At 38.9% G+C, this 27,642-nt stretch overlaps 1 protein-coding gene across 1 annotated transcript in view; it reads right to left on the minus strand.

The window, feature by feature from the left end:
* The window catches only part of LOC126248708 (oxysterol-binding protein-related protein 8), a 211,432-nt gene that overhangs the window by 37,250 nt on the left and 146,540 nt on the right, over window positions 1–27,642 (minus strand). The window contains exons 13-14 of the mRNA XM_049950002.1: window positions 17,068–17,264; window positions 8,527–8,652 (exon numbers count right to left, since the gene is read on the minus strand). Of these exons, the coding sequence (XP_049805959.1) occupies window positions 8,527–8,652; window positions 17,068–17,264 (323 nt within the window). The remainder of the gene's footprint in view (window positions 1–8,526; window positions 8,653–17,067; window positions 17,265–27,642) is intronic.

Below are 27,642 nucleotides of genomic sequence, written 5' to 3' on the forward strand. Positions count from 1 at the left end.
TCCTTATGTACGATGGCATATGTGGAAGTTTTGTATCTGTGTATATTTATTCAGAATAATCTGAAGTGGAACCTTCAAGTAAATAGTATCTGCAACAAATATGTTGACAAAATACCATAAAAACAGTGTTACAAAAAGAATTGCATATCGTGATTTGACCCTGAACATAAGACGACCCCCTTTTTTGTTACAGGTTTATTGAAAAAATTTTATTTTCAACATATTCCGAGTAATCAAAATTACCAACTAGTTTACCGAGATAAAGAAGCTGTCAAAGAAAGTTAACATTACACCTATTCTAAACTTATGCCATTTACTGATTGTCTACATTTTGATAATAAAAGGAAAAATAAAACAAACCAAAAGGAATGATTCACATCAACTTACTATCTAAGCCAGTCATCTATGGTATCACTGTTTTTTTTTCCTTTCTTTTTTTTTTCACCACCGCCACCACCACCGGTATTATTTCTGGGATGATACTTTCAGGTAACCAACGAGAGGCAAGAAAACATGCAATGTATTTCTACATATGAGAATCAATAAAATTTATAATCTTGGTTGCCACAAATATCTGGCTGTTGCTTCTGAATATGTTATTTCTGAGATTGCAGTCATGGTGGGATCTTAGAACACACTTGTTTTTTCCAAATACATGGAGGATTTTACATCTATGCGGATGGGAGACTGAAACAATATTGCTTCATCTCTTGCCTTCAAACATGTTGTCCATCCACTGCTCTCTTATTGTCTGTGTAGAACCAGCAGCTGACACATCCCCTTTCATACCCATTGTACCTCACAGCGAGTGGTGACAACATTTCTGCACAAAACATATCAGTATACCACTAGCCCCCTTTCTTGACTTTTAAGCACTATGTTTGCATAAGGGTTCCCAACGACTGACTTCATAAACTTTATTCTCAATACCACTTCTGGTTGGTCATATGAACACTCCCATATCGATTCTGGAAATGTGGTTCTAGTTGCTGGATTTCCACTTCTACAACTGATTTTCACTTTCATGCACAACAACAGTTTTTGAAAGAAGCTTGGGTTGATGGTTGTGTCTTGCTTCAAACATTTTTTTGGCTAATCTGAACAGCGCAACTTTTTGTGTAATGAAGGAGAAGTAGAAGTATTAGACTGAGTATGGATTTCTCTACCTCTAATCATTACAGAGAGCCATTGTGCTGACTAAATCAGAAACTGGAACAGCTGATTACCAGATGACATATTTTCACAAACTAGCAAAACCATTTCAGGCCTTCACTTGTAAACACAACAGTGAAAAACAGTGTTCAAAATTCTGTTCTTGTCTTCTGGAAGCCATATCACATGTAAATGTAGTGACTGTCTCGTGGAGAAACGTTTATTATTGTTGAGAGACTGTCCAATTTTGAAATCAGTTCAAGTCAGACTACAATTTGATTCATGAAAACTGCAGTTTAAATGTGGTAGATGTTCATAAAAAGCCAAGGTATGCAGTACACATTCCTATGGTCAGCAGGGCAACAAAATCTGTAGCCTGCTCACCACTCCCCTCCCTAAATTCATCCCGTTCTCAGCCAAGCTGGTGTTAATGTTACCCATCCCACCCCTCCGAATTCTTCAAATAGAATCTGCATGCGACTTCAATTGCCAAAGCTTTATCCATAAATGTGAAACAAGCCCTATATTAATCTATTGCAGAGTATAAAAATGTTGTGCCTTGGCACCAAAAGTTTAATCTGTAAACATAAGGTGAACCCGTAGTTTTAGAATCGCAAACTTGGGAAAAAGCCTTGTCTTATAAGCATGTAAATTCAGTAAATACAGATCAGAAATATGGAGTGCAATAATTCAAAGTAAGTTAAATAGACTACTTATCCTAACAGAAAGATCAGTGCAAGTCATCTGTAGGATAAACCTAATGACTACTACAGAACTTTGCTCTCCAACCAATAATATATTAAAAGCAGTTTTTCTCACTCAAAACACAATAACCAAACATAGCTTCTTATCCATGACAATCTGATATGTGATACAAAGAAAAATACCATATTACTAGTTACAGGATAGTACTGTTGGTATGAGTCCAGCCACATACAGGAATTAAAATGGCAGATGTGTCATCCAAAGCAGTTTTAGTTCTGCCACACCACAGATAAAAGTTTATCTGAAGAAATTACTTGTCAAAAATGATGTTTGTATGTTGTATGGCTATATTTATATGTAATAAAAATTCAGGCCGCCAAAATGTCCTATTTAATATTAAGTACTTTCTTTTGTGCTGTTAATCTAATAATAATAATGATAATAATAATAATAATAATAAATGAGAATAAATGTGCTTTTATAGAACAAAAGAACAGAATTTTGTATAAATTACAAAACCAACTTAATAAATGTTTTAAGATTTTCACTGGAAAATATTCTGCATGCTGTGGCTCAAACTGGTGTGATTAGATGTCACTGTAAATCTACTTGGTGTTCATTAGACTATTATTATTATTATTATTATTATTATTATTATTATTATTGGCAATGTAATCACTTTCGACAATAAAGAAAAAGTGCACAGAGATACCAACAGCCAATTCTTTTGGAATGATATACAAATTTATTAAGAAAACTTACAGAATCAGTAGACATGTCATTTTGTAGTAAACAACCTCGAGTTTCGCTAAAAGTGTCAAATGTCATTTTGGATCGATGTGAATACCATTTGTGATGCAGCAAACATCTTGCCGGTAACACCTTCTTCCCGCACTCATTGCAGTAAACTGGGCATAACTTATGCAACAATAGCGTAGATTTGATTTTTCAGGTTGGCTAAATTGTTTGATAGGGGGAGTAACATACACATGGTCATCAACTAAATTTATGTTGGGCAGTTGTTGCAGAGTTCATTTCATGAAACCAAAACACACAATGAGCACACTCCAAACCAGTGAAAGTAGCAATTTTAACTGTGCGCTATGCAAGGGCTCCTAGTGTTGAAACGAGGTACTGATGCACTCCATTAATCGAACTTGAGGTTGTTTGCTACTAAATGACATATCTACATATTCTGTAAGTTACCTCAATAAATTTCTATATCATTCCAAAGCTGTAAAGTCCCTTGTACTCACAATGTAAAGTATACACACTAACCTAACATGATATGCACAGCGGAGATATTTTCCCCCCTCTCACAGATATCATTGTAATCTATTTCACGATATTGTTTTACATGGAGCCAATGACACAAAAAATTCTGTTAGGACTAAAAGAAAAGAAAAAAGAGAAGAAAAGAAAATCCAGAATGCACTATCATGTTCTGTCAGAATAAATCATCAGACCTTGATTTCAAGAATTGCACATAATAGATTTAAAATTTTTCTTTTTAAAATTCAGTCTTGATCACACCACGTATGCTACAAGAACATAGGTGCGACCAAGACTGAATCTTAAACAGAAAAATTTTAAAAATTTTTTGATAGCTGTTCCAAAAATGTTTATTAAAATTGACATAATAGATTACTCAAAAAAATAGGTTGGTTGGTTGTTTGGGGGAAAAGACCAAACAGCGAGGTTATCGGTTTCATAGGATTAGGGAAGGATGGGGAAGGAAGTCGGCCGTGCCCTTTCAAAGGAACCATCCCGGCACTTGCCTGGAGCGATTTAGGGAAATCACGGAAAACCTAAATCAGAATGGCCAGATACAGGATTGAACCGTCGTCCTTCTGAATGCGAGTGCAGTGTGCTAACCACTGCACCACCTCGCTCGGTCAAAAAAAATATTTTCCATCAATTTTACAAAAAAAGTTATCACTTATGTGATGGCAATATGTAGTTAGGGTGAGAGATTACACTGGCTTAAAGGTAAAGGATTTTCCTTATGTATTTTTGGGTGCCAATTTCAGGTAAAGTACTTAGAACATTCAATCACAAGCAGTTTTGACACAAATTTAGAATTTCCGCGAGGTACACAAAATGCAACTATTTAATTATTTTAATAATGCCAGTATTATTTTGTGACTGAGGTGGGCTGGTTTTGTAGCATAGATGAGTGATGCAGAAGTACCTAAAAAAGTATCACAAGGAAATCCAGAGGACAAAGAGGGTGTGTTCAACTGAGAAGCAAATGAGAGGATGATGTGACACAGAATCTCTGAAAAACAGATTGCTAAATGGAGGAAAACTGTTTAAGAGATCAAGGCTCACAATGACCTGTAGAGCCACAGAGGCAAGAGAAGAAGAAAAGGAAGAAGAAGATATTTTTGTGAAGGTTGGCAGTGTAACCTGCTACAAAAAGATTTTTAATTTTATAGTCTATAATACAGCTACCAATATATTTTGGTGATATTGCAATGTTGACACCTATATGTGACTATGTAGACTTTCCCAGCATATTAGTATATCAAATTCTTGTCAGGTTTCCAGCTCGATCAAACTGTCATCTGAGCACAATATTTCAGCGGTCCACCTGGCCGCCATCATCAGGTGAGAAAAGCTACGCTGCTCTCGCCAATAACTGATTCCACACACAAATGACTGCATCTTTATATGCATCGGAAGTACAACAGCGCACGTGCTCAATCATTCTTCCTGCCCCCTGGCGCAAAAAGACTTGCAGCGCCTCCGGTGGTGAATACTGTCAAAAGCGGTACATCATTACAAATGATTATTCATAGCCGGCCGATTCAGATGCCGTTGTTTCTTCATGTCTGATAAAACAGGATTCCACATTTTGCTTAGCAGGTATCCATTATCATGATTAATGATATTATCTGCTAGTCTGATTTCAACAGATTCTTTTAGAACACAATCCCAATATCACGAAGTATTTGCAACTACTTGCGTTACAATATATAGCATCCTGTGTCCCTCTGTAAGGCAATGCTCATCCACCGCAGATTTCTCTGGTTGTAATAATCACGTGTGGCAATGATGTTCAATACACCTGTCGTTTACGGTACGAATTGTTTGGCCAATGTAAATTTTCCTGCACTTGCACGGTATTTTGTAAACGCCAGACTTCCTCAAACCTAAATCATCTTTGACAGACCCAAGAAGTGCTCAAATCTTAGCTGGCGGATGAGAAACACATCTGATCTCATATTTCTTCAAAAGTCTACCTATCTTGGTGGACACATTCCCAGCATACGGAAGAAAAGCCACAGACCTAAAGGTGTCTCCAGAAGGTTCAGTTAGAGGTCCAAACTCAAAAGCAAGTCGAATTTGTCGGTCCTTATAGCCGTTAATATTGAACACGTCCTTAAGATGTTGCAGCTCCTGTGGTAAATTTTCAGCATCCAAGACAGCATATGCTCGTTTAACCAAGGTCCGAAGGACTCCTGTATGTTGGAAACATGGATGGCTACTAGTAACATGTAAATACCTGTCAGTATGAGTCAGTTTCCTGTAAACCCCGTGTCCAAGAGTTCAGTCTTCTTTTCTATAAAATAGTACATCCAAAAAAGGTAACTTTCCATCCTTAACAATTTCCAATTTGAATTTGATGTTCTGATGAAGACAATTAAAATGGTCCAATAACCAGTGCAAAGAGTCTATTCCATGTGGCCAAACAAGAAACATATCGTCAACATATCTCAGAAAACACGAAAGCTTCAAAAAAGATGTTTTCAGGGCCATATCCTCAAAGTCCTCCATACAAAGATAATGGAGGATAAAGGACTCCCCATAGCCACACCGTCGGCTTGTTCAAAATATTTGTCATCAAATAAAAAATAGGTGGATTTCAGAACATGATGGCAGAGCTTCTTCCATCTGAACATCAAATTCACGATGGAAATTGAAAAGGAGGGAAAGTTACCTTTTTTGGATGTACTATTTTATAGAAAAGAAGACTGAACTCTTGGACACGAGGTTTACAGGACACTGACTCACACTGACAGGTATTTACATGCTACTAGTAGCCATCCATGTTTCCAACATACAGGAGTCCTTCGGACCTTGGTTAAATGAGCATATGCTGTCTTGGATGCTGAAAATTTACCACAGGAGCTGCAACATCTTAAGGACATGTTCAATATTAACGGCTATAAGGACCGACAAATTCGATGTGCCTTTGAGTTTGTACCTCTAACTGAACCTTCTGGAGACACCTTTAGGTCTGTGGCTTTTCTTCCATATGCTGTGAATGTGTCCACCAAGATAGGTAGACTTTTGAAGAAATATGGGATCAGATGTGTTTTTCGTCAGCCAGCTAAGATTTGAGCACTTCTTGGGTCTGTCCAAGATGATTTAGGTTTGAGGAAGTCTGATGTTTACAAAATACTGTGCGAGTGCAGGAAAATTTACATTGGCCAAACAATTCGTACCGTAAACGACAGGTGTATTGAACATCATCGCCACACGTGATTATTACAACCAGACAAATCTGCGGTGGCTGAGCATTGCCTTACAGAGAGACACAGGATGCTATATAATGAGACGCAAGTAGTTGCAAATACTTCGTGATATTGGAATTGCGTTCTAAAAGAATCTGTCGAAATCAGCTAGCAGATAATATAATTAATCGTGATAATGGATACCCGCTAAGTAAAATGTGGAATCCTGTTTTATCAGAAATGAAGAAACGGCACCTGAATCGGCCGGCTATGAATAATCATTTGTAACACTATATCGTTTTTAACAGTATTCACCATCGGAGGCGCTGCAAGTCTTTTTGCGCCAGGGGGCAGCAGGAACGATTGAGCGCATGCACACTGTATCTAGCACATGCGCTGTTGTATTTCCGATGCATATAAAGGTGCAGTTATTTGTGAGTGGAATCAGTTATCGGCGAAAGCAATGTAGTTTTTCTCACGTGATGACGGAGGCCAGGTGGACCGCTGAAATATTGTACTCAGATGACAGTTTGTTCCTGCTGGAAACCCGACAAGAATTTGATTGACACCTATATGTTTGTTTTGCATATCAATTCTCATGCAAACTGCAAATTCTGTGAATTTCATGGCTTTAAGAAACAATATTAATTCTCTTGTTCACTTCTCATACACATGTGGCAAACTTGTAGTGAAAAAGCAACAACAATCAATTTCAGACTTTGTCAAAGAAGTGTATTTTCTGTCCTGTCACAAAGGTTGGAGAACATGAGAAGACAAGGGCCTAATGTTGAGTGTGCTCAAGTTGTGAGGAAGGCCTCCTGCTTCCTACACAAATGAGACAGTTTTGCAAAAGACAAGCACTAGTCTCAAAAAATCTGACCAATTAGAATACTAAAATCTGGAGATAAAAATGTAAGATTCAGTTCAAAGGTAGACCAAAAAAACCTTCTGCATCCACTTCACATGAAATTTGGCATTATGAAACAATTTATTAAATCCCTACCAAAAGATGGTGACACTTTATTATGTGGCGAAAAAGTAACCATGGCTACAAAGGGCTAAGATGAAAGAAGGACATTTTCTTCAGCCCTGACATTTGCAAACTAATGAAGTATGCAACACTAACATCAACTGAATGAAATTTAAACATAATCTTGGATAATCTTTAAACAAGTTGTCAACAAATTTCTTCGCAACTGCGAAGACCTTGATTATGAGAATTAGAATGAAGCATATTGGATAGTTTATAGTACTGTATGCCTCAATGAGCCCGAAGCTGCACTTCCTAGGTGCTATGTGTGAGGAAGTGGGAGAAAGGTTCCATCAAAACATGAAACAAATGGGACGTGAGTACTGGGACTGATGAGTATGGCTTTGTATTAGACCTGAAGAACATAATACTTCATTATAATGTTAGGAATGCCTTATTTTATCATGATTTCTTATTAACATTTTTTGAATGTATGTGTTCTGTATGAATTTTCTAGATCTTCATCATTACTTTGTGAGAAAACCTTATGTGATATATAGAAACTCAGCATTTCTGAACTTAGCTTATAAAAAAAAAAAAAAAAAAAAAAAAAAAAAAAAAAAAAAAAAAAAAGACACTGGAATCACCTAAAATGATTTTTTTTAAAACTGCAAATTATACATCTGAAGCCCTAAGTTGCACATGAAAACAGGTAGTGAAATACGAACGAATGAATAAACACTGTGTTTCTTGAATAGTGTGCACATGTGCTAGATTGTACAGCACAGGAAATAAAAAATTCAATAGCACCAGTTGTTGCTGAAGGAAAGTAATGTAGGGCTTGATGAATTTATTCACATATTACAAATGATACTGGAGCTTCACTCTGAGATTCAAGATATCTGGAAACCAACTGAAACAAAACAATTCGTAGTCTCTTCTACTCCACTCAGATCTGCTTTAATTTAATCACAAATAGCTTTTGTAAATAAGAAATATGCTACAATATGATCCTTTCAAGGCACTCAAATATTTATACACCAAGAGCACAATGAAGCGTCAGTAATACCGATTTAACAGTTGCTATTCCTTCAACTTTTGCCTTATAAATGCTATTAAAAAGTAGTCACCACAATTAATGTAACATAAGGCAGTGGTAATTGAATAAAAGCTTATAATTTACTCATTTTTGATCGATAATTTGGGAATGATTTTAATTACAGGAATTATTTTACGTACCCCTGTACGCCGATCTTTGATGAATACACTGCTGTCCCAGTATCCATCCAACGTTGCCAAGGTTTCCTTCCCCAACTTTAACTGTCCCGATATCATGTTTGTCTGTTCTGCACCACCCAGAAAGGGCTACATGTACATAAACAAAAACTGTGTTACAACAAAAGCAATGGTGATCAGTTGCACCTTGAAAATACTATGTTGAATGCTCGGTAATAAGAATTTTTCATTTTGCTTTTACAATAAGAATCTTCAAACAATTCTGAAAATCTTCAAACAATTCCAATAATAATAATAATAGTAATAATAATAATAATAACAATCTATACCAAACTAGACTCAAAAAACTGAACACTATATATGGTTCTGAATGTTGCAGAAAAGCATAATATCTGGTATGTTCCAAAGTAGTAGCCACATACATTACTGTATGAGTAAATGGTAAATATCTCTGCCAAGACTCGAAGCTCTTCTTCATAATCACAAATGAATCTCGTGTAGAATTTTCAAAACATGAAAGCAGAATAAAGCATGCATTTATTATGAGACTACCAAGGAACCAATCTGACGTAGTGTCCCATTTCCTCACACACTTTGAAAGCATCCTAAGGCATACTTTGATATACTTACTACAACTATGCACATAGGTTTTCAAGTGTTTGCATGCTTTACATATCATGGAAGAAGGCACTGTTCTATTTCATTGCAAGTGAGTTCAAAATTTTACAACACAAATTATGGCTACATACCATGATGCATTATTTATACACTCCTGGAAATTGAAATAAGAACACCGTGAATTCATTGTCCCAGGAAGGGTAAACTTTATTGACACATTCCTGGGGTCAGATACATCACATGATCACACTGACAGAACCACAGGCACATAGACACAGGCAACAGAGCATGCACAATGTCGGCACTAGTACAGTGTATATCCACCTTTCGCAGCAATGCAGGCTGCTATTCTCCCATGGAGACGATCGTAGAGATGCTGGATGTAGTCCTGTGGAACGGCTTGCCATGCCATTTCCACCTGGCGCCTCAGTTGGACCAGCGTTCGTGCTGGACGTGCAGACCGCGTGAGACGACACTTCATCCAGTCCCAAACATGCTCAATGGGGGACAGATCCGGAGATCTTGCTGGCCAGGGTAGTTGACTTACACCTTCTAGAGCACGTTGGGTGGCACGGGATACATGCGGACGTGCATTGTCCTGTTGGAACAGCAAGTTCCCTTGCCGGTCTAGGAATGGTAGAACGATGGGTTCGATGACGGTTTGGATGTACCGTGCACTATTCAGTGTCCCCTCGACGATCACCAGTGGTGTACGGCCAGTGTAGGAGATCGCTCCCCACACCATGATGCCGGGTGTTGGCCCTGTGTGCCTCGGTCGTATGCAGTCCTGATTGTGGCGCTCACCTGCACGGCGCCAAACACGCATACGACCATCATTGGCACCAAGGCAGAAGCGACTCTCATCGCTGAAGACGACACGTCTCCATTCGTCCCTCCATTCACGCCTGTCGCGACACCACTGGAGGCGGGCTGCACGATGTTGGGGCGTGAGCGGAAGACGGCCTAACGGTGTGCGGGACCGTAGCCCAGCTTCATGGAGACGGTTGCGAATGGTCCTCGCCGATACCCCAGGAGCAACAGTGTCCCTAATTTGCTGGGAAGTGGCGGTGCTGTCCCCTACGGCACTGCGTAGGATCCTACGGTCTTGGCGTGCATCCGTGCGTCGCTGCGGTCCAGTCCCAGGTCGACGGGCACGTGCACCTTCCGCCGACCACTGGCGACAACATCGATGTACTGTGGAAACCTCACGCCCCACGTGTTGAGCAATTCGGCGGTACGTCCACCCGGCCTCCCGCATGCCCACTATACGCCCTCGCTCAAAGTCCGTCAACTGCACATACGGTTCACGTCCACGCTGTCGCGGCATGCTACCAGTGTTAAAGCCTGCGATGGAGCTCCGTATGCCACGGCAAACTGGCTGACACTGACGGCGGCGGTGCACAAATGCTGCGCAGCTAGCGCCATTCGACGGCCAACACCGCGGTTCCTGGTGTGTCCGCTGTGCCGTGTGTGTGATCATTGCTTGTACAGCCCTCTCGCAGTGTCCGGAGCAAGTATGGTGGGTCTGACACACCGGTGTCAATGTGTTCTTTTTTCCATTTCCAGGAGTGTATATATTTAGTCTGTGGAAACAAAAATCATTAGCCTGTGAGCTTGTAGTACCATATTGGCCTTCACAAAATATACAGAAATGGATGAGGTCACAAATGATGGCATCTTAAATCTAAACTCTGGGCTGGATCATGATACTGTCATGTGCAGAGCCTTATCATTACAATCCAGGCTTTGCATGAACAAAAAGACTGCTCTTAAAAGAGAAAACCATACACCACTATTTCTGCATACAACTGTAATAGTAATTAAAGTAGTGACTATGCACCAGACAAATACATGTGTTTAATGTGAATGCATGTACAGACTGCTTCATCTATAATCTTGATGCGTGAAACTGTTATATGCCATGGATGGTATTTGTTGACACAGTGGAGATCCTATAACTCCCCCCCTCCCCCTCCTTTCCTGATGCACTATTGTTCAAGAAATATGGTTTAATCTCTTCAGCCTCCATTGGGACTGCCAAGGCCTGCAAAAATCTACTACTACTACTACTACTACTACTACTGCATCTATTATTATTACCACCACCACCAAATATGGTTTAATCTCTTCAGCCTCCATTGGGACTGCCAAGGCCTGTAAAAATCTACTACTACTACTACTACTACTACTACTACTGCATCTATTATTATTACCACCACCACCACCACCACCACCACCACCACAGCCACAGCCACAGCCACAGCCACAGCCCAGTGTACTTTTTCCTTGGAATACTGGTCTGATACTTTCTTCATGATTAGCCAGGAAAGAGCGTCCATGTTCCTATGTACCTAACCAGTCTTTGTCTTTTTCTCTAGCTATAGAGAGACTAGATACAATATCCAAAAAATCATATTCTGCATTCTGAGAAAGACTGCAGATAAATACCTGATTAAAACCATGTATACTTCTAGTGTTGATAGACAAAGCTGGTAAAATAAATCCTGTAATTTCCACATTATTTTGTATTTCAGCAAGAGGTTTTTATATGTTTTTTTTAACACAAGACACAAATTCCTACGCATAGTAGTATTAATTTTTCAATGTTTCACAAATTTAGTGTAAAGCATGCACACTACAAGTCACATGTTTTGTATTATAGGAGATAGTGGCTTTTTCTTCCTGTTTGAAGCCTGACATATACACAGTCCAGTCTGAAATTGTTCAAACACTCAATTATACATTATTGTGTCAGACCATAATATGCATAACTGAAACTGTACATCATGCTTGAAACTGTACATCATAGGTTTTACATGTTATCTATCCAGAAGTAAAAATGATGGAAGTTTGGGTTTACATCCCACTGACAATGCGGTCACAAGAAACAGAGCCAAGCCTGAATGGGAGAAGGGCCTCAATGAATTATTCAATATATAAGTATTCTGCCCATCTGCATTTGGGGTAAAAATCATGGATTATGAGTTAATAGCCATCTGGTTAGTGACTTTTTTCTTCATACTATTTTAAGGTACCATCATCAGGGCTTTATTTCCCAGTATATTTTCTACTACTTGATGTAATGCATTATTGATAAACAGCTGCCCTATCTCACTTTTGCCACAGAATTTCCCCATTCTAAATTTGCATTTTGGTTTTCACTCAGTGTATAATGTGGCTGATGTTTTCCATCAATTGTAATTCAGACATCACAAACACTGTATGGTACCTAACAACAGATTTATCACTCTGAATACTGTACTGCCACTACTAAACATTTCACTACAGCCACACACCCTTATTGTGCTCACTTTGTGTTTTGGCGTCTTGACTGGAGAAGAACAAAGACAAATGATAGAAATATAGCAGGACTACAAATTACAAAAGCCACTTTATTCACTGTCTGTAATTTATTACTATCCTGTAATCTGCCTCTCAGAAGCCACATTCTGAATTGGTAGCAACCACACTACTTTAGGCCACAAATATGTCAGCACCAGTGTATGCTAGCCTTTGGAGACAAATAACACATCATGACTAAGATATATTTAAATGGTTTTGTTCAATATCTCGTTTTGATTTACTGTCCACAGTTGCAAGTATTTCACGCAAACTGAGTCAATCTTTACTACTAATTCAATTTCAATTGCATAATGAATTTATGTAGTCTTTCAAATCTGCTTATCAAGTTTAACATCAGTAGGCAACACTACGTAAGAGGACTGGTGCAAAAAAACCCACTCTCAGATCCTGAGAATACCCAATCATAACAGGTGGTGCTGGGTTGGGAGATGGGGTAGTTATATTCATCTATTCTAGAAGCAGCAAAGAAAACTGATCACTATATAATTTTCTTGCATCATCTGATAAAAGGTGGCAGCACTTGCCAATCTGTGTGAATACTTGTTTTCCTTTTTAGGCTGCATAAATGGGCAATAAGGTGTAAAAGGTGCCGGCACTGCAAAGGGCTGCAAAAGTAGGCAACTAAAATTGCAATTGGTGGTGTTTATTTCATGTTTACTTCACTTTCTAAGTCATTTACATTCTTTCAGAAGATGTTTATTTCTCGTTGTACAACACCTACAATGCATTGCTTATAATACAGCATTATTACTGAGTTTCGTTACGAAGTAGGTGCAACTTCATTCTTGTAATCAAACTCATTTGTAATTTCTGAAATGTAAAAATAAAATACGTATCCAGGTGCATCACATTTACTTCAACAGACACAATGTTAACCACCCTTGGACGTATATTAAAAAAAGTTCTTCATGGGAACAATAAGTTACTAGAAAACTTTAATTCTTCTGTCTATGGTAGTTTTATCCAACTTTAGAATATGGATTCATTTTTTGAACCAGAATTTGTTAATCACCTTTCAGTTAAGCTTCTCTACAGAGAAAGGCATTTATGGCTTCACAAATGAAGTCCTACAAAACTTTTCTGTGGAAACTATAATATTTTGTTGTAACAGTCTTTATCATGCTGGGAGACCCACATTCATAATACAAAGCTGAGATCTACATAAATTATCTCCAATAGACTTCAATAAACTGCACATACACAAGCATATTAATCGAGGGTCCAAATGCAACCGCAACACACACAGACCAGATGATATCCAAACAGGCCTAGAGCTGATTCACAGTAAACAGTTTATGTCTTAATGACACAGAACATACTTTTAAATAAAACAGGTTTCTGGTACCACATATAGACATTCATGGTCATACACTAAATGAAACGCAATGAGTTAAAGTCCCCAACAACACGTAATAATTGAGTTAACATATAAACAAATTAATAAAGAAGAACACAATTTAAAATTTCCAGGAAAGGGTTACAAACAAAATAATTAAAAACAACTATCAGGCTCATTATGAAAACATGTTTTAAAAGTTGGAGAGTCTAGCCGCAGCTTGTACGCTGACGTGACAGAAGTCATGAGGTACCTTGTAATATTGTGTCAGACCACCTTCTGCGCAGCGTAGTGCAGTAGCTCAATGTGGCATGGACTCAAGTCATTGGAACGCCCCTGCAGAAATATTGAGCTGTGCTGCCTCTATAGCTGTCCATAATTGGGGAAGTGGTTCTGGTGCAGGATGTAGTGCACAAACTGACCTCTCAATTATGTCGCATAAATGTTTGATGAAATTTATGTTGGATGATCTGGTTGGCCACATCATTCACTCTAATTGTCCAGTACGTTCTTCAAGCCAATAGTGAACAACTGTGGCCTGGCGACATGATGTCATTGTTTGGGAACATGAAGTCCATCAACAGTTGCAAATGGTCTCTAAGCAGCCAAACATGACCATTTCCAGTCAATGATCAGTTCAGTAAACATGGCTCACACCATTATGGAGCCAACACATGCTTGCGCAGTGCCTTGTTGACAAATTTGGTCCATGGCTTCTCGGGGTCTGTGTCACACCCTAACCCTACCATACGCTCTTACCAACTGAAATCAGGACTTATCTGATCAGAGTATGGCTTTTCAGTCAAGTAGGGTCCGACCGATGTGGTCATGAGCCCACAAGAGGTGCTGCAGGCAATGTTGTGCTTTTAGCAAAGACGCTCACATTGGTTGGCTTTTCCCACAGCCCAGTAATGCCAGATTTCACAGTACTGACTTAAAGGATATGTTTGTAATATGTTCCGCATTGATTCCTGTGGTAATTTCATGTAGCATTGCTTCTCTGTTAGCACTGACAATGCTACGCAAATGCTGCTGCTCTCTGTTGTTAAGTGAAAGCCGTCAGCCTCTGTGGTGAGAGGTAATGCCTGAAATTTGGTAGTCTTGGCACACTCTTGACACAATGGATCTTAGAATACTGAATTCTCTAATGATTTATGAAATGGAGTATCCCATGCACCCGCCTCCAACTCTACCATTCCGCGTTCAGAGTCTGTTAGTTCCCGTCATGTGGCCATAATCACATTCGAAACGTTTTCACATGAATCATCTGAGTACAAATGACAGCTCTGCCAATACCATGCTGTTTCATATCTCTTTTACACAATACTATCACCATCTGTATACATGCATATTGCTATCGCATGATTTTTGTCACCTCAGTGTAAATAGATTAGTCAATACATCATGCACATAATGAAAAACTAGTATTTTTACACGAACAAATTTATCTATGATCAAGGAACAAGAATGAGATTTCATTTTATTTAATGCATAAAATGTTTGTTAACTCATTTATGAGTGTGTATATAAAGAAAGAGCACCCTATACAATGCAAGCCTGTATTGAATTATATGTCTATTACTTCATTAATTCTACTTAAATTTTTGATTTTATTTTTAGCTGATGTGTCATCTATCATTACAGAAATGATCTGTGAATAAACAAACAACTAATTCATTATTTAATCAACCAAGAAGTATAATTTGACACGTTTTGCGTTAAACAGCTAAAGAGCTAAACTATATTTTGCATTCATTCACTCCTCACTCCTTTACAAAATTATCTTCTGGAGCAATAGAGCTCATGCAGCAACTTCTGCAAGGAACTTAGAAATGTGACACACACACACTTCCTGGTACATTTATTTTCAGTTCTATCAATGATTGGTGCTACAAATCAGTTTCAGATTAATTGCAACACAGCAACAATATTGTAGACTTGGTCTATTTGTCTAGACTTCAGAAGAGGGGTTCTAGATCCTATACAAGCATTGAACTGGGCACTTCTACTGACCCTAAGGGAAATTAAAAATATGTATTATTAGCAAATTCCTTCTACTAATCATACAATTTTCTATATTCAAGATTCCTGTAAAATGACTTCAGTGTTAAACAGGCCTCTAGTCTTACAGCACCTAGTTGGCTATTAGAATTTGATACGTAAGAATGCCATCATATAAATATAAAGTGTGCAATAATGTACAAACAGTAGTGACAAACACACACTGCACCTTGTGCTGTGACCATCACACACAATGGCTATCATCCTGTTTTAGTGACCATAATGAATTTTACACTTTTGTCCACAGTGGTGGTGGTGGTGGTGGTGGTGGTGGAGCACTGTGTTGGGTGTGGCTGAGTCTGAGCCTACAGACTAAGTTTGTAGTATTTGACTGGTCATGATCAATCTGTGCTACAGGGATGGCCTGTCAGGTGCTACCGTGGTAACCACTGTAAGGCAGCCTGCATTGTTGAGCAGTACAGTGCCACTGGACAAAACAAGCAATTTCTGTTTCTACACAGTAGTAAGAGGAAACACTAATTATGGAGGTTTTATAGGGTGAAGTACTGCCCATCTTCCAGGCAAATCCACATGCCACATGTTAGTAGAATAATGCATAGGTACATGTAGCGGGAAATGCACAAAAATCTTCTACACTCTGGCAGGCAGCTACGTGCACACACACACACACACACACACACACACACACACACACACACACACAAGAGGAAGGTTGATGAGGAATGGCTTTGTCAGCAATTTGTTCATGACAAGCCTCCAGCAACTAATATTTATTCTCTATGCGCTCTTACACAAAGCACACGGAAGAGCATTCCCCAGCTATATATGTGGACACTCTGATTCTTTGACATTAACATTAATTTTAAGGCTCTGTTTTCATCATGTGGAAGCTTCAAACCATGCAAAAGTCTTGAAGTCAGAGATTGTGTATAGTTTTGTAATCCTAATGATTTATCTATTACCATACATCTAATAAGTTAAATGAAATTCATTTCAGTCACATGTATCCTTCTTTGTGTTGCAGATTTTCACCATCAGTAATGCAGAAAAGGTTACATTGGTGCTTTACAATGCAATACAAACACCAGAAGTGTTAGTTATTACTTCACAGCCAACAAAACTTTTGGACTGTCTCCTACAATTATTTTCATAATACTTTAACGAAAAATAATTTTTATAGTAACGTTAAAAAAGATAACACCAACCTTCAATTTGAACTCAATTTCAGTGCGGTATCCTGTTTTTTCACATTCTATTGTGACCTTCCCACCCAATTCCATAGTTAGTGTTCCCATGAGGATACCTTTACAATGTGCATATGGTATGGTAATGCTATAGTCTTCACCACGTGGAAGGAATGTTAGAACAGCCACTCCATCTAAAATAGCTGATGTAGAATTCCCTATAATCAATAAATGAGTAATTATGTCACTATTAAAGTGTTGGAAACAAATCAAGACAAAAGTATTATGTGAAAGGATTCCTCTTCTGTGTACTGATGACAGAAAAAGAAAATAGCACATTAATTGGCATTTTATCTCCACCTATTTTACTGTGCCAGTTATGCAATATTCTAGTACAAACTTTGTAACTGAAATTTTGATGCAGCACTGAATGCTTTGACAGGAATTTAAAAAATTATGAAACAATAACCATCTTGTTAATGAGTAAATGAATTTTTTTTAAATTGATAGACTAATTAGTATTATAAGATGTGTTCAAAAACATGCAATATTGCCATACTACAACAGGCAAGAAATGAATACACATTTTACATACATGCAGTGTTCAATCATTTAATACAAAATTGATATTCTGATCCTGAAGCCTGTTGAAAAGCACTGTTTAGAGACTTTAACCATGCTGCTAACATTTACACAGTAGCTGGTAACACAGAAATCTCTAAAATAGCAAAATTAAAGCTTCCACTGATTAAAACTACACGTCTTCTAGTTGTTTGCAGTTAAGTGAGAATTAGGCTGTAATGTTTAACTACAAATGTGTGAATTTTTTTCAGTGTACTTCCCTAGCATGCGTTACTGCCTTGAAAACTGCAGGCTGATGCAGTGAAGAGTCGAAGGAAAAGAACAGCCTACATGAAACTAAGACTAATCTCATTCAACAGCCCCGTTTGTTAAGAACATTGTGCACATTACTTATAAAGTATTTGAAGCAATTTACTTATAGGTTGAGCACTGTATCTTCTCACAAGCAAATGTATGATCATAGATTATGCACAACAGTAGCATGTCTGAAGCATGCTATTGATGACTTTAAGGACACAATAGAAACAATCTCATCTCATGGAAATGGAAGCTATTCTTTGAATACATGGTTAGTTCTGTTACATTAGTACCACCACAGTTTGTGCACCCAGTATGAAAGTGTTAAAGACAGTACGACAAAGTAAAGCATGTGATTAGAAATTTACAGAATAAATTCGAAGATAAAGACAGGCTTGCAAAATAACTATGAGAAGTGTTCAAATGAAAAGGTATAAAATGTAATAACAACCAAACCATTTGAAATTTGCATATGCTGCTTTGGGATAACTTAGTGACACAATTAGTGACACAATTAGAGACACAAATGTAGTGTCATCACCTCACCCTAAAAAATTGAAAGCCACGCCCTCAGCAGGCAAAGTGATGCTCATTGACTTTTTCGATGTCTGAGGTCCAATACTCATCAAATTTCTTGAGCACAGAAAAACCCCTAACAGTGACATATACTGTGACATTTCATAGCCTAATGCAAGACAATCAGGAGCAAATGGCCTGGGCTGCACATGGAAGGGGTGATTCTGCTCCATGATAACATGTGTCCACACATCTATAACGTCACACAAAGTGCAATGGCCAAGTTCATGTGGGAGAAAGTGAAAGACATAGTGGAGGAATGACTCCTGTTGTCACAGCCACAGGAATTCTGGGAACAGGGAATTGTTCAGCTCATGAGACAGTGACATAGTTGTGCTCAGGCCACTTGTGATTACTTTTGAATAAAGATTTCAGTTATACCCACAGTGTTGTTTCGTACCTTTCCTTATGAACACACCTCATAAACATGACAACATTTCCAACAATTTAATTTACCACCCTTTTGTTGAGCACATACACACCTAAGATTATGCATGCATGCATGCACACATCCACACATCCCAAACGCACTTGCATACGCATGCACACATACAACACACACTGCTCCTCTCAGATATGATTTCAGCCTCTTAAAGCACTGTGGCACTTCATGCAGTAATTTTAAGCTTCAAGGTCACCCCAGCTGCTGTAACTGTTCTTCAGGATATAATAGCACGTAGCCACAATAGCACAAAGGCTCAGAGGAATAAGTACAGTAATGCTGTTTCTGTATCTACATCTATACTCTGTAAATCACTGTGAACTATATGACAAAGGGTACATCTCCTGTTCCATTTGCATAAGGACCGTGGGAAGAATGATTGCTTTAATACCTTAGTCTAATCTTGTCTTTGCAGTCCCTGTAGGAGAGATGCATAGGGGGTTGTAGTACACTCCTATAGTCCTCACTCGGAGCTGGCTCTTGAAACTTTGTAAGTAGGCTTTGCAGGTTTAGTTTGTGTTTATGTTCAAGTATCTGCCATTAAAAATTTTTCTCAGCACCTCTATATCTACATAAATACTTCGCAAGCCACCATATGGTGCATGATGGAGGGTACTGTTCCACTTACAAATAGAGTGACAAGTCTCTGTAAAAGCCACTGTGTGAGCCCTACTTTCTTGCATCTCATCTTTGTGGCCCTTATGTGAAATTTATATTGGTGGCAGTAGAATGGTTCTGCAGTCTGCCTCAAATGCTGCTTCTTTCAATTTTTGTAATAGTGCCTCACAAAAAGAGCATAGTCTTCCCTCCAGGGATTCCCATTTGAGTTCACGAAGCATCTCTGTAATATATTCATGCTGATGAAACCTACAGGTAACAAATCTAGCAGTACATCCCTGAATTGGTGTGATGTCTTGCTTTAATTGTGCCTGGTGGGGATCCCAAACAATCTAACAGTACTCAAGAATGGGTTGCACCAGTGTTCTAAATGCAGTCTCCTTTATGGATAACCTACACTTTCCCAAAATTCTCCCAATAGAATGAAGCAGAGCATTTACCTTCCCTACTACCAACCTGAAATGCTCATTCCATTTCTTATCACTTTGAAATGTTATGCCTGGATATTTAATGAATGTGAATGTGTCAAGCGGCACACTACAAATGCTGTATTTGAATGGCACAAGATTGTTTTTCCTACTTATCCGCATTAATTTACATTTTTCTATATTTAGGATAAGCTGCCATTCACCACACCAACTACAAATTCCGTACAAGTCATACTGTATACTTTCACAGTCCCTTAATGACAACACCTTCCTGCACACCACAGCATTACCAGCAAACAGCTGTAAATTTCTGCTTGCCATGTCTGACAGATCATTTATGTATACAGAGAACAAATAGGGTCCTATGACATTCCCCTGCGGCATTCCTGACAACACCTTTGTCGCTGATGAACACTCACTGTCAAGGACAATGTACTGGATTCTATTACTTGAAAAGTCTTTGAGCCACTCATATATCTCTCAACCTAAACCGCATGCTTGGACCTTCATCAAAAGTTTGCAGTAGGGCACCACGTCACAGCATATCATGGAAATTTAGGAATATGGAATCTGCCTGTTACCCTTCATCCATGGTTTGTATGATATGTGAGAAAAGGTAAGCTTAGTTTTGCATGAGAGATGATTTCTAAATCTGTGCTGATTTGGTAACAGAAGCTTTTCTGTCTCAATGAAATTTATTAAATATGAACTCCGAAGGTGTTCAAAAATTCTGCAGAAAACTGAAGTTGAGGATACTGGCCTCTAATGGCCCAGGTCTGTTCTTTTACCTTTCTTGTATATAGGAGTCACCTGGACTTTTTTTCCAGTCACTCTCGATTTTGCACTGGGCATGAAATTCGCTATAAATGCAAGCTAAGTAAGAGACCAATGCCGCAGAATACTCTCTGTAAAACTGAACTGAAATACCATGTGGTCCTGGTGACTTATTTGTTTTAAACTCTTTCAGTTGCTGCTCTATGCCGTGTATACCTATTTCAATGGATCCTATGCAGGAGTCTGCACAACAGTAAATGAGGTACATTTGTATGATCCTACAGCATGTATGATTTCTTAAATGTGAAATTTAACTTCAGCTTTCCTTTTGCTGCCTTTTATCTTCACCTTCATCCCCCCCCCCCCCCCCATGAACTAAGGACCTTGCCGTTGGTGGGGAGGCTTGGGTGCCTCAACGATACAGATAGCCGTATCGTAGGGCCAACCACAACCGAGGGGTATCTGTTGAGAGGCCAGACAAATGTGTGGTTCCTGAAGAGGGGCAGCAGACTTTTCAGTAGTTGCAGGGGCAACAGTCTGGATGATTGACTGATCTGGCCGTGTAACACTAACCAAAACGGCCTTGCTGTTGCGGTACTGCGAACGGCTGAAAGCAAGGGGAAACTACAGCTGTAATTTTTCCTGAGGGCATGCAGCTTTACTGTATGATTAAATGATGATGGCGTCCTCAAGGGTAAAATATTCCGGAGGTAAAATAGTCCCCCATTCGGATCTCCGGGCGGGGACTACTCAAGAGGACGTCGTTATCAGGAGAAAGAAAACTGGCATTCTACGAATTGGAGCGTGGAATGTCAGATCCCTTAATCGGGCAGGTAGGTTAGAAAATTTAAAAAGGGAAATGGATAGGTTAAAGTTAGATATAGTGGGAATTAGTGAAGTTCAGTGGCAGGAGGAACAAGACTTTTGGTCAGGTGAATACAGGGTTATAAATACAAAATCAAATAGGGGTAATTCAGGAGTAGGTTTAATAATGAATAAAAAATAGGAGTGCGGGTAAGCTACTACAAACAGCATAGTGAACGCATTATTGTGGCCAAGATAGACACGAAGCCCACGCCTACTACAGTAGTACAAGTTTATATGCCAACTAGCTCTGCAGATGATGAAGAAATTGATGAAATGTATGATGAGATAAAAGAAATTATTCAGGTAGTGAAGGGAGACAAACATTTAATAGTCATGGGCCGCCTGGTAGAATTTTGCACAGAGCATAACTTAATCATAGCTAACACTTGATTCACGATCATGAAAGAAGGTTGTATACATGGAAGAACTCTGGAGATACTAGAAGGTTTCAGATAAATTATATAATGGTAAGACAGAGATTTAGGAACCAGGTTTTAAAATTGTAAGACATTTCCAGGGGCAGATGTGGACTCTGACCACACTCTATTGGTTATGAACTGTAGATTAAAACTGAAGAAACTGCAAAAAGGTGGGAATTTAAGGAGATGGGACCTGGATAAACTGAAAGAACCAGAGGTTGTACAGAGTTTCAGGGAGAGCATAAGGGAACAATTGACAGGCATGAGGGAAAGAAATACAGTAGAAGAAGAATGGGTAGCTTTGAGGAATGAAATAGTGAAGGCAGCAGAGGATCAAGTAGGTAAAAATATGAGGGCTAGTAGAAATCCTTGGGTAACAGAAGAGATACTGAATTTAATTGATGAAAGGAGAAAATACAAAAATGCAGTAAGTGAAGCAGGCAAAAAGGAATACAAATGTCTAAAAAATGAGGTCGACAGGAAGCGCAAAATGGCTAAGCAGGGATGGCTAGAGGACAAATGTAAGGATGTAGAGGCTTATCTCACGAGGGGTACGATAGATATTGCCTACAGGAAAATTAAAGAGACCTTTGGAGAAAAGAGAACCACTTGCATGAATATCAAGAGCTCTGATGGAAACCCAGTTCTAAGCAAAGAAGGGAAAGCAGAAAGGTGGAAGGAGTATATAGAAGGTCTATACAGGGGCGATGTTCTTGAGGACAATATTATGGAAATGGAAGAGGACGTAGATGAAGATGAAATGGGAGATATGATAGTGCGTGAAGAGTTTGACAGAGCACTGAAAGGGAGCGAAAGGCTAATTACAATTTGTACAGAAAGCAGATGGCAGTTATAAGAGTCGAGGGGCATGAAAGGGAAACAGTGGTCGGGAAGGGAGTGGGACAGGGTTGTAGCCTCTCCCCGATGCTATTCAATGAGTATATTGAGCAAGCAGTAAAGGAAACAAAAGAAAAATTCGGAGTAGGTATTAAAATCCATGGAGAAGAAGTAAAAACTTTGAGGTTCGCCGATGACATTGTAATTCTGTCAGAGACAGCAAAGGACTTGGAAGAGCAGTTGAACGGAATGGACAGTGTCTTGAAAGGAGGATATAAGATGAACATCAACAAAAGCAAAACGAGGATAATGGAATGTAGTCGAATTAAGTCGAGTGATGCTGAGGGAATTAGATTAGGAAATGAGACACTTAAAGTAGTAAAGGAGTTTTGCTATTCGGGGAGCAAAATAACTGATGATGGTCGAAGTAGAGAGGATATAAAATGTAGACTGGCAATGGCAAGGAAAGCGTTTCTGAAGAAGAGAAATTTGTTAACATCGAGTATTGATTTAAGTGTCAGGAAGTTGTTTCTGAAAGTATTTGTATGGAGTGTAGCCGTGTATGGAAGTGAAACATGAATGATAAATAGTTTAGACAAGAAGAGAATAGAAGCTTTCGTAATGTGGTGCTACAGAAGAATGCTGAAGATTAGATGGGTAGATCACATAACTAATGAGGAGGTATTGAATAGAATTACGGACAAGAGGAGTTTGTGGCACAACTTGACTAGAAGAAGGGATCGGTTGGTAGGACATGTTCTGGGGCATCAAGGGATCACCAATTTAGTACTGGAGGGCAGCGTGGAGGGTAAAAATTGTAGAGGGAGACCAAGAGATGAATACACTAAGAAGATTCAGAAGGATGTAGGCTGCAGTAGGTACTGGGAGATGAAGAAGCTTGCAGTCCGGAACTGCGCGACTACTACGGTCGCGGGTTCGAATCCTGCCTCGGGCATGAATGTGTGTGACGTCCTTCGGTTAGTTAGGTTTAGGTAGTTCTAAGTTCTAGGGGACTGAAGACCACAGATGTTAAGTCCCATAGTGCTCAGAACCATTTGAACCATTTTTGAAGAAGCTTGCACAGGATAGAGTAGCATGTAGAGCTGCATCAAACCAGTCTCAGGACTGAAGACCACAACAACAACATCTTCACCCTCGACTGGATGAAAAGTGACTGGATAGAAGCCTTCATCCCAACTAGTGATCGTATTTAAGACCATAATTTTCTCGCGTTCTCGGCAAGATATTTCCCTAAGGTATGAAAGTGTACGTTGTATGCTTCGTGATTTGATCTTACGGATGCACGAATTTCTACTAACTTTTGCCCATCAACATATGCGCATTCCTTTTTCGAACGAGTGCGTAACAATATCTTTTCCCTCACCATTCCCTGAATTTGAAAATTAAACCACAGTGGGTGCTTTCACGATGCTTGCCCATGGATCAAACAAGCCTGTGACTATTTATACTGCCCTTCTTTGAGTTTTGGATCAGTGAAATGAATTTGAAACACCTAACCATGGTTCAAGAACACTGCAGGCAGGAAAACCACGGCATTGTGAGCCAGGTGGAAAAATCCTCATACCATTTTTGCCTCTTCAGGTAACCAGGAATCAGATTCTGATGGCCAAATAAATATGCTGTCATTTCTTTACCATACCATTTGACCTTTCTTTAGTTTCAGAGCAACCAGTTATTATACTTAACGCGAAAATTTTCTGGGTATTGTACTGCTCAAGTTACTGGCCGCAGAAGGCAGAACAATTAATTATTTTAGGTTAGCCTTTCTGTTGTTATGTAATATTCCGCATACATAGCTTTTACAAGTAAGTAGTTTTGTCAAGGCTACAGAGCTATAAAAAATTGTCCACATAAAGCACACATCCTTGTTTCAAGTAGGCTTCCATCATGTGTACAACAATTCCACGTGCACCAGGCATCTTTGTCTTATTTTGAGAACTGCATAAATTAGTTCACAGAGTTAATAAAGCTGGCACAATACATGAAAAATTAACAACTACACTGCTAAACTTTCAATCCACAAATGCAGAACTTCCTGTCTGGAATATAACTACCGCATACATTGCTTTTCAACAGGTTTAATTTTGTTGAGTTGGTTAATGGATTTTAATGAATTATCTGAGAAGTGTGGCATCTCAATAACTGCTTAAATTTATTCATCATCATAAAAAATTGCCAAAATGTTACTGTTTCAAAAGACTGTCAATCTAATACATTATGGAATCCTATGTCCCACGTGCAGCAACAGTCTCAGAAACACTTTCAATTCATAATCAACTCTATCCCTTCACCCTTAAGAGCCAAGCTGATGTTCTCCTCAAACATTTTTTTCACTTCCTGTCTTGGATATACATTCCTTTGTTCAACCACCAACAGAATAAGCTCTTCAGAAGTGTGAGGGTGAACAAATGAATAAGTGCACTAACGTCAAAATTATACAAGCTAAATCTCAACCCCACATTCTTGTTGAATACAAATAATGATGCACCTTTTGACTTTTACTGCATGTTACTGTTGTTTACATTACCATCTGTTGGACCAACCTGCTCATCATCTTCAGTACCTATACTGTGTTTTCTCTCTGAATCACCACTAGATGACTCTAAGCTGATTTGTAGATATGTACAAGATCAGAGAATACATCTATAAACTTGTCCAGTCCTAATTCATTCATGTTAGTTTCCTCTACTAATATCAGTGAATAACCAACAATAAGGATTGGTAAAGTTACTGACACAGTAACAACACACACATGGACCCTATTGCCAAGTTTGCTAAGAAATACGGACTCTGGGGACTGACAATTGACAACAAGTTATCTTAATCTAAATCTATACTCTGCACTTCTACCTCTTCCATATACATATGGAGAGTGGGAGAAATGAATGTTTACATGCCTCTGTGTGTGCTGTAATTAATCTGGTCTAGTACTCATAATCCCTACAGGAGCAATACATGGAGGATAGCAGTATATTTATGGAGTCATTGTTTAAAGCTAGTTATTGAAATTTTGTAAGTGGGCTTTCTTGGGACTGTTTGCATCTATCTTTGAATATCTGCCAGTTCATTTTCTCCTGTATCTCTGTGACACTCTCCCATATGTCAAACAAACCTGTGACTTCTCTGTATTCGTTCAATATCCCCTGTTAGTCCTACATGATACAGGTCCCACACACTTGAGCAGTATTCTAGGATGGACCACACAAGTGATTTGCAAGTTATCTGCTTTGTAGACTGATTGAATTTCCCTAGCAGTCTACAAATAAACCAAATTCTGTCACTTGTTTTCTCTATGACTGAGCCTGTGTTATCACTCCCTTTCATATCCCTACCAAGTGCTACATCCAGGTATTAATATGAGTTGACTGATTCTAACTGTGAATCTCTGAAACTGTAGTCATAGGATGCACTATCATCTCATTTTTTGAAGTGCAAAATTCTACATTTTTGGTCATTTAAAGCAAGTTGCTAGTCTTTCCAAGATCTGATAGAACATTTGTGCAGCTTCTTTTACACAGTACTTAATTACTGGTTATCACCATCATCGTCAACAATTTTAAACAAAAAAATTCACCTGTGCAACTATTTACACAGTACTTAATTACTGGTTATCACCGTCATCGTCAACAATTTTAAACAAAAAAATTCACCTGTGCAACTATTTACACTATATAAATATCAGACGGCCAAGACAACACATGAATGTCTCAAGACTCAACCCAGTAGAGCGCCTCATTGACTCTTGATACCACCAGGTAATCGTCTGTTAGGACACTCACTCACAATGTGACTTGCTTTCTGAATGCCACCAAAGTCACATGTACTGTCAGTGCAAGAGTGCCACTTGTGCATGTTGTATTTGCACATACCTTCTTCAGCTCAGTGTCCATTAAGCTGTACCCACACCTCCCTCAGATGATAGGAGCCCGGAACTGTAGCAACTGGGTAGTCAATAAGTTCATAATTCTGGCTTTATTTGGCTTGACACTCACATCTCCACTCAGTGTTACTATATAGCCCAGTGGAGAGCATTTGGACTCCTTCATATACAGGTCTTCCAGATTTGAGGTGTTTCTAGGCAGTGGAAGTAAGTCTTCATGATGAGGAATTGACTCATTTTTCGAAACTTGCTGGCAAATATTGTAGAGAGCTGCCTTTCGAGGGAGATGAGCTGGATATGTGTTTGATAGTATTGGTAGCCAGCTTGTAGGGCAGAACTGACTGTGCCACTAATGGTTTTCCTAGCAGCGTTCACATGAACATCAACTTTCTTCATGTGAATGCTATGGAGCCAAAGTGGTTAGCAAAAACTTTGCTGCAGAGTATACCAATGCACAGGGTTCTCCTCAGAGAACTGACGTATTTGCTCCCGATGTGCTACCTGCCAGCTTCCTCATCAGGGTCACTCGTGTTTGTATCTTCTTAGCTGTGGTGTAGAGGTATTTATCTCCTATCAGTTTTCTGTCTAATGTTACCCCAAAGTATTTTGACATATCATTATATTTGACTATGCCAAGACAAGCAAACTGTGTGGTGATCTTTGCTGGTGCTAAGTGATTAAAGAGGTAGAAAAGACACACTTCTGTTTTAGAAACATTAGTTCTAAGTCACCATGTCTGAAAATATTCATAAAGTTTAGTGAGGCTGTTTGTTCAGTGTTCTTCACACTCAGAAGGTACTTCACTCTGACATGAAATTTCAAGGTCATCTGCATAATGGAATTTCCAGCAGGTAA

The sequence above is a fragment of the Schistocerca nitens genome, chromosome 3 (assembly GCF_023898315.1).
Source record: "Schistocerca nitens isolate TAMUIC-IGC-003100 chromosome 3, iqSchNite1.1, whole genome shotgun sequence".
Classification (NCBI taxonomy): domain Eukaryota; kingdom Metazoa; phylum Arthropoda; class Insecta; order Orthoptera; family Acrididae; genus Schistocerca; species Schistocerca nitens.